The sequence below is a fragment of the Calonectris borealis genome, chromosome 5 (assembly GCF_964195595.1).
Source record: "Calonectris borealis chromosome 5, bCalBor7.hap1.2, whole genome shotgun sequence".
Classification (NCBI taxonomy): Eukaryota; Metazoa; Chordata; class Aves; order Procellariiformes; family Procellariidae; genus Calonectris; species Calonectris borealis.
In genome coordinates, this window is record NC_134316.1 from 27874812 (window position 1) to 27882878 (window position 8067).

Here is an 8067-nt window from a genome sequence, read left to right on the forward strand (position 1 = left end):
CCGGTGGGCACCCCGGCGGGGGCGTCCCGAGGGGCCGGCCGGCGCGGAGGGCGGCTTTGCCGGGCGCCACATCTGCCGCGGTTGGTAGCAGCATCCGAGGAGCGTGGCCCGCTCCGTGCCTTCTCTTTTTTCCAGGTACGGAGTGAGCCCTGCGTGGGCTGCCCAGCGTCCCGGCGGGTGCTGCTCCCGCGGGGCTGGGCTCTGGGAAGCGGGGCAGCTCCCCGAGGTCACCCAGCGGGGAGGTGCTGCCAGCGGGGTCCGTGGGACCGCTGCACCCCTCCCAGCCTCGCCGCATGCTGCTGTACTGCTGCGGGGGTTCTGGACAGACCATAAGTACTGAAATGACCAAGCCGCGGCCGAAGGGTCTCTGTTTTCAGACGTGTAGACCGCTTCCATTAGGGAAAGAGGGAGGGTGCATGCATGAAGACCGCAATTTTAATATCTCTTAGATTTTCCACTGGGTTTTGTTCCAATTTCCATGGGTGTAGTTTGACCATTTGAGAAAGCAGCTGTTTAATGCAGTGCTTTTATCTATTTTATTTCCTTCAAGACACATTTTCATCCCTTGTTCTCGTCTGCTGATTCCAGAGTTTTGTTTGTTTCGAGGATTTGACTTAATTCTGTTGCCAGATTTAAAGAAAGAAGGATGAGGAGGGAGAGAACAAAGAAAGGGATAACAGAAAACGCATTTAGAGGACAAGTTAAAACATATTTACCCAGGCGGAGATATGCTATATGTCGTCATTTGAATCCTGGGTCTCTGTATAAGAAACTTAAAATCGTGTTTGTGAGGGTGACATTTTCGCAGATCACTCGAGGACAAATCACTGGGGAAGCAACTGTGATACTGCTGGGCGATAAACATGCCAGGCAGAAATTCAGACCCAGATGTGTATTTTAGTTTGTGTGGTACGACACGCAAGCCTTTTTCAAAATCCCAAGAAACTTTATTTCCCCTTCAAATTCCCATTGCCCGGAAAGTTATTTGGGTTTGGGGGTTTTGTTTGTTTGTTTGGTAGGTGGGTGGGGTTTTTTTGTTTTGTCTTTTTTTTTACTGTCAGGTGATAAAAGTTCTAGTAGCTGAGTAGAAACAAAGTCATAAAGGATAGGGGAGAGAAACCCAAGAAAATCTGTGGTCTTAGGGCATAAGCTCGAAGAGGCGGACAGGGCAGGAGCAGAAACAGAAAATATTCGATCCGGTTGCAAAGACTGCGAGATTCCCTCCATAATAATAAAGAGCATTGTCCAATGTCAATTTGTTTTACCAGTGTTGCCCCTTTTTACCTTTCGCCAGCCTGTGTAGGTTCCTCCTCCCCTGTTCTTCGCGAGAAATCAGGTTAATGAGCAAGAAGTTGATAATGAGATGCCCGCTACTTATTATTGCTGCTTCTGAGTGCCTGGCACCACAGAAGGCTTCCAAAAGAGCCTTCTGGGCTGGAGGCTTTCCACAGTAAAGATATAAAATAGTCCCAGTGACTCACCTGATGTTTGCCAAGTGGAGGTTAATATCGGTGGATCCGCGTTCAAGCCTCTGTCCGCATTTATTGGGTGCCTGTAGTGTTATGTCTCAGCGCGGTGACTCACATGGTTTCTAAACGTAAGGCACCAGAAAAGAAATATCATCATCACCATCTACACACAACGGCAGCCCCGTTTGAAGGGCTAGGTTCAGCCCAAGGGGGGTCGACGGGCTTTGGGGAGCCGAGCCCTCCTGCCCGCCTCCCGGAGCGCAGTCCCGGTCCCCCGCCCCGAGGGCGCTGGGAGCGGGGGGCGCCGCGGCAGGGGCGGGGGTGCGGCGGAGGTACCTGCGCGGTAACCAGCTTTGAAGTGAGGGGCGGGAGCGGGGGGGAGCCTGTGGACTGCAGGACTCGGGACTTTGGAGCACGTCCCGGCCATCAAGTTAAAGGAGCATCTACTGGACTTCAGTAAATATTGCCCCTAATCTCAGGGGTTTAAGGCTGGATGGCCTTTTGCATTCTCTTCAAACAGAGGGGGCTGCCCTTCCCTTATCTACCTCATTTCATTTCCACCGATCCCTCCTAGCATTTGTCCTGTCCATCTGAAAGGGTGGGTTCCTCCCCCCTTTCCTACTCTCTCCCACCTCTGTCTCTCCTTCTTTCCCCACAAGCTTAAACCAATTACGCCGCTTTGCAAATAAAGTGCCGCCCCGGGGGGAGTTGCAGGCGAGGGGAACTGCCTTGTTTGCAGGTGCATCTCCGGCTTTGTAGGTGCGAACGCCTTTGTGCGGCGGACAAATGGGGAGAGGAGGAGGAGGAGGTGGGTACTTCTGCGACGTAAGATCCACATCAGCTCAACTCCACTCACATCCCAGCCGGCACTTCCTCACTTTCTCAACTGTCTCGCCCCACACCGCTCCCTGCCTCCTTTTTGGCTGGTTATAGAGGAGAATTCAGCACCCCCCGCCCCTCCTGAGAGCTGGCTTCCTGCTAGGTCGGGCTTTCGGGCTCTTTTTCCTGCTGCCCGTCGCTCGCTTGCAAGAGGGCTGGATGGTTACACCGGGCAGGTTGGCTCCATAATGTTAGGGACTGTGAAAATGGAAGGGCATGAAACCAGCGACTGGAACAGCTACTACGCCGACACTCAGGAGGTGAGTGAATCCCAGGGTCGGGCTCCGCTGCTGCACCTCTGCAAGGGGGAGGGGGCCAGGGGGGAGGTCTGGAGGTCTGGAGGGGGGCAGCAATCGGAGGAATCGGTTTGCACTCCAGATCCTGCCAGCGCAAACGTGCCTCCCCCCTCCCTCCGGCGCTGAAGCTGGCCAGGCTTCCCCGAGGAAAACACGGCTTCCGAGAAGCCCCGGGAGGCGTTTGAGGGAGAGCCGGGGCGGCTGGGGCCCGCTGGGAGGGCCGGGGGCAGCCCTTGATCTCATCTAAAAGGCGTAATCGCCGCTTGCGGCGCGCACAAAAGCGCCCCGTAAACTCTTGGCTCGGGGCAGAGGACTCGCCGCGCTGCCGGCCCCCGGCTCCTTCCCGGCAGATGGCAGAGGGCGAGGGAGCCGGTCGCAAGCGCGTCCCAGGGCGGGGGGAGCGCCTTCCCCGGGCTCCCCGGCGGGGCCGCCGGCCTCTCTGCTCGCCATCGCCGGGGGCCTCACCTGTTAAAGCCGGGCGAAAGGCAAGGAGGGGGGGGGAAACAGCCGTTTGTTCGTACTTTGCAAGACGGGCTGCCTGCGGCCTGCGCTGCTGCCGCGGGCCGGCTGGCGGCGCTGCCGAGAGCGGCCCCGGGAGCCAGACCGGGAGGGGGCCCGCACCCGACTCCGCCGCCCCGGCCCGGCCGGCCCGGCCCGGCCCGGCCCGCGGCACTGAGGCGCTTCCGCCCCCCGCGCCTGTTTGACAACACGGAGCAAAGCAAGGGGGAGAACCGGCCCAAGCACCAACCACTGCGGCAGAGGAGAGGGCCACGGGAGCGCCCGGAGCCCTCCCCGCGGCGCGCCTCGGCCCTGCGGGGGCGCGGGGTTCGCACTGTGCCGCTGCGGCTCTGCAGTGGGGGTCCCCCGGAGAAGCCAGCGCCCAGCAGCGCGACCAGCAGCCCCTCGGGTTCCGGCCCGGGAAGGAGCCGTTTTAGGAAGTGTGGTAGCGAGGCAGGCACCTAGGTGTGCGCAGCCGGGCGTTGCATCAGCACACCCGGACACCCGGCTCCGCAGTCCCCACGCCTCGTCCCCGCACCCCGGAGCTGGCACACAGCGCCCATAGGGCCACGCGGACACAGGCAGATACGTGTCACCCTGCTGGTATCTTATTTAATAGAGGAAAGTCGGCTAAGAGCAAATAAGGGTCATCCTTATTATGTGCCGTTTCCAGACTCATTTATCCTCGCCATACTCATTATCCACAAACATAAAGTTAAGCGACCTTCGCTTTTGCTATTTTTTAGCCTCAATCTTTTCTCCTCCCCTGCTATTTAGTTTGAATCACTGCAGGGATGCAAGGTGGGAAACCCATCCGCGTTCTACTATCTCAAATAATTAATGTGATCCTCTAAATTAAAAGCGCATTTATAAGCTCGTGGAATTTCTAGTGAACAGTAATGAATTTTATACATTTAACCGTCGCCTAAACCTCTTAGCCGTATTGCCTTTGTTCGAGGTAATCTGGGAACGTCTTTCTCCCTCCAGTTAAATCAGATGCCGTACTGGAAAGCACAATTTCAGGCTCTCCGGTTCTGCCTTTTTTAAGAGTTGAGTTATGTGGTGCTACAATTTTTGCACGTTGGGCAATTGTAGAAAATCTCGGGCAGGAAAGTTCAGGCTTTTCGTACTTTAGGAAAGTTGGAGGTTTTTAACTTTAATTTAAAGACTGACTTGATAGAAAATGCAGACAAGAGGGGAGCTTTCCACAGATAAAATGCGCGGACCTGGGCTGTTTTTGATTTTTTTTTTCTTCGAGAAGACATTATCGCATCTTGTGTAAGAATAGAAATTTAAATCAGTGCAGGGTGGAAGAGATGCGTGAGATTATTCTAAGAAAGTGCAGGCAGTTGAATTTCTCCTTGGCGCAGACAGTGTACGCCCGTAAATTTCAATTCGCTGATGAGTTTAAATATTTAGCTAGCGAGACGGGACACAAAATCAGCAAAACCGCGGGAATACTCCGGGAGAAAACCGCCTCCCGGGGCAGAAAAAATCCCGCAGCCCAGCTCTGCGGGGGTGCGGAGCTGCTCCGGAAAGGCCGTCGGTCCGTGCGCCCCGGTGGTCCCGGCGCAGCCCGCGCAAGCCGTGGCACGCCGGTAAAACGGGAGCGCGTCGGGACCGAGCACCCCCCCTCCGTGTCTATTTATAAACACCTATAAATATGAATTAGACCTTTTCATCGCGCCAGCGGCCTTTCCGTGCGGCTTTTGGAAAGCGTTTTCCTGGTGTCGGGGCGGCGGGCGGCGTCCCGCGGCAGGACGTTTGCGCGGCTCGCCGGGCAGGGCGGGCAGGACGGGCGGATCCGGCCCCGTCGGGGTCCTGCCCACCCCTCTTCCACCCCTAACCCCCTCTCTCCGTCTCGCTGCCCTAGGCCTATTCTTCGGTGCCCGTGAGCAACATGAACTCGGGGCTGGGCTCCATGAACACCATGAACACCTACATGACCATGAACACCATGACGACGAGCGGCAACATGACCTCCAGCTCCTTCAACATGTCCTACGCCAACACGGGGCTGGGGGCTGGGCTGAGCCCTGGAGCTGTGGCCGGCATGCCGGCGGGCTCGGCGGGGCCGGTGAACGGCATGCCGGCCGGCGTGGCCGCCATGGGCACGGCACTGAGCCCCAGCGGCATCAACGCCATGTCTGCCCAGCCAGCCCCCATGAACGGGCTGAGCCCCTATGGCGGCATGAACCCCTGCATGAGCCCCATGGCCTACACCCAGTCCAACCTCGGCAGAACGCGGGACGCCAAGACCTTCAAGCGAAGCTACCCCCACGCCAAGCCGCCCTACTCCTACATCTCCCTCATCACCATGGCCATCCAGCAGGCGCCCAGCAAGATGCTGACGCTGAGCGAGATCTACCAGTGGATCATGGACCTTTTCCCCTACTACCGGCAGAACCAGCAGCGCTGGCAGAACAGCATCCGCCACTCGCTCTCCTTCAACGACTGCTTCGTCAAGGTGGCCCGCTCCCCCGACAAGCCCGGCAAGGGCTCCTACTGGACCCTGCATCCCGACTCTGGCAACATGTTTGAAAACGGCTGCTACCTCCGCCGGCAAAAGCGCTTCAAGTGCGAGAAGCCGGCGAACAGCAAAGCCCCTCAGGAGGGAAGGAAAGATCAAGCCGGGGCCTCCAGTTCCAGCTCCAACTCCCCCCTGCACAGAGGCCACAACAAACCCACGCAGCTGGACACCGCCACCTCCCTCTCCAGCTCCAACCCATCCACCAGCCCCCAGTCTATGGACCACAGCGGATCGAGCACGGAGCTAAAGACCTCGGCCTCGGCCGCTTCCTCCACCATCAGCTCCGTCCCCGCCTTGGCCTCCGTCCCGCACCCCCCTCACTCCTTAGCCCACGAACCCCAGCTCCACCTCAAGGGTGATCCCCACTACTCCTTCAACCACCCCTTTTCCATCAACAACCTCATGTCCTCCTCGGAGCAGCAGCACAAGCTGGACTTCAAAGCCTACGAGCAGGCGCTGCAATATTCCTCCTACGGGGCCAGCATCCCCGGCGGGCTGCCCCTGGGCAGCGCCTCCATGGCGGGCCGGAGCAGCATCGAGCCCTCGGCCCTAGAGCCCTCCTACTACCAAGGTGTGTATTCCAGACCCGTGCTAAACACCTCCTAGCTCTGCACCCCCCGCCGCCGGGGACGAGCCCCTCTCCCCTCCCCGCTCCCCTTTCCTGGGTTGTCTCCCCACTTTCCCTCTCCCTGCGACAAACCGAGGTGTTTCCGCACGCTGCGTGCAAAGGACTGTTACTTTTTAATTGTCTCGCAACGCGTTGTGTGTTGTTATGATCCATCACGACCTCCTGCAAAGCCGGCCGCGTCCCGCTTGTACATACCCCTCCCGCCCCGCCGCCCAGCCCCCCTCCCTGGAGATCCCCCCTTGCCTTTGCAGGGTGTTACTAAAAAGAAGAAAAAATTGTTGAGCTTGTAAACTACTTGTTTGTGCTTCCCGCCCCCTTGTCTTCCCCCCTTCTGTGCTCTATAATCTCATGTAAGTTTACAGGTATGTGGCAATACTTTAACAATACGGAGATGAAGAAGCGAGTAGACATTTAAGGCTTTTTTTAATTAAAAAGGCTTTGAAGGACAGTACTGCTGTGAAGTAGCAAAACACTAAGAGAATCTCTAAGCAACAAGAGGACTATTTACTTTCTCGGATCATCCTTTTGATACTTGCAAAATAAACCTTCGGCTAGTACAACCCGCATAAACCCAGATGCTGTGGGCCGGATCCTGCACTCCCGAGGGGACCAACTGGAGCTTTGGAGTGCAGGATGCGACCCTTATTTTTTTCCAAGTGTTACCTGTCTTGGGATGTAATATAAAGAGGTCACAGCCAGTTGGATATTTTTGTTTCCTTCCCATCTGTTACTGAAGATTCTCGTTCATCAGGAACTCTCATCAATATGTGGATGACATGCTTATTTAATTTAAGTGTCTTCATTGTGTACCAGCTAGAACTGTTTATCTATAACAAGGTTATTTTCCCCCTCCCCTAGGAAACGTTGACTATTACACCGACGCAAGGAAAAGAGGAGAGCTCTGTCTCTTTCCCCTATTCCAACTTGTTTAATAAATTTCACATCCAATTTTTTTTGTGGCCATTTAATTATCGCCATCGTTAGCTTGTTTCATCCAGTGTTAATGCACTTTCCACAGTTTTACACGGTGTTAGCATAGCCAGACGGGTTTTATTATTATTCCTGTTCGCTGTCTCAATGTTCTTAATTTATTGCATGGTTTATATTTTTTTCTTTCTTTACAGCTGGAAATTGCTTTAAATGACAGTAAAAAAAGAATTACACGTGAATTTAAGAAATTTTGTTAATTTTATAAATGTGATTGTAATTGAAAAAATATTTTGATTTAAAACGATAACTGAGAATTTAATGCGTGAAGTATGTTTTTGATCATTTGCAGTTAAGGACTTTAAATAAATCAAATGTTAACAACGGAAGACTTCTGCTGTTTTCTTTCAAAATTTCTGAGGCGGGTTACGGAGGACGGAGCCATGTGCCAGAAAAACAAACGTAGCGCTAAAGCGTGGATGTGAAGAGGAGCCATTTGTAGGGCCAAGCCTGTGCGGAGGGCAGGAAGGGGATGCGCCCGCAGGCTGTGTTTGCGGGGCGCTGCGGGTGTGTATGCTGTGGGGTCTTTTGGGTTTTTTTTTAATTCACGGTGCCGGCGTAGGTTGAGGGAGGGAGGGAAAAAGCTCCCCGAGGCGGTGTAACCTCCTGAGTGCTTTGCGGCCAGGGCTGCCGGAGCGGTGGCAGCCAGACACGGCGTTTCCCCGCCGGCCGGGGCGACGCCCGAGGGCAGCATCTCTAGAGCTGCTCCGCCTCGCCCCGGGCCGCTGGAAAGGCCGGGCCGAGCTCCCGGCCCAACTCCCGCTGTGTAGCCCTGGCTTG

The 8067-nt window shown here is 55.6% G+C and overlaps 1 protein-coding gene across 1 annotated transcript; it reads left to right on the top strand.

The window, feature by feature from the left end:
* Nucleotides 1–391: 391 nt before the first annotated feature.
* FOXA1 (forkhead box A1) lies at nucleotides 392–7616 on the top strand. The gene is made up of 2 exons (XM_075151625.1): nucleotides 392–2608; nucleotides 5016–7616. Exons 1-2 carry the CDS (start codon nucleotides 2537–2539, stop codon nucleotides 6276–6278), a joined length of 1335 nt encoding a protein of 444 aa, XP_075007726.1. The 5' UTR covers nucleotides 392–2536; the 3' UTR covers nucleotides 6279–7616.
* The last annotated feature ends 451 nt before the right edge of the window (nucleotides 7617–8067 follow it).

Excerpts from the sequence above, each read along its gene's own strand:
- FOXA1 (XM_075151625.1), top strand. The coding sequence starts at position 2,537 with ATGTTAGGGACTGTGAAAATGGAAGGGCATGAAACCAGCGACTGGAAC. Across the intron at positions 2,609-5,015 it reads ACTACGCCGACACTCAGGAG|GCCTATTCTTCGGTGCCCGT; the intron begins GTGAGTGAATCC and ends TCGCTGCCCTAG.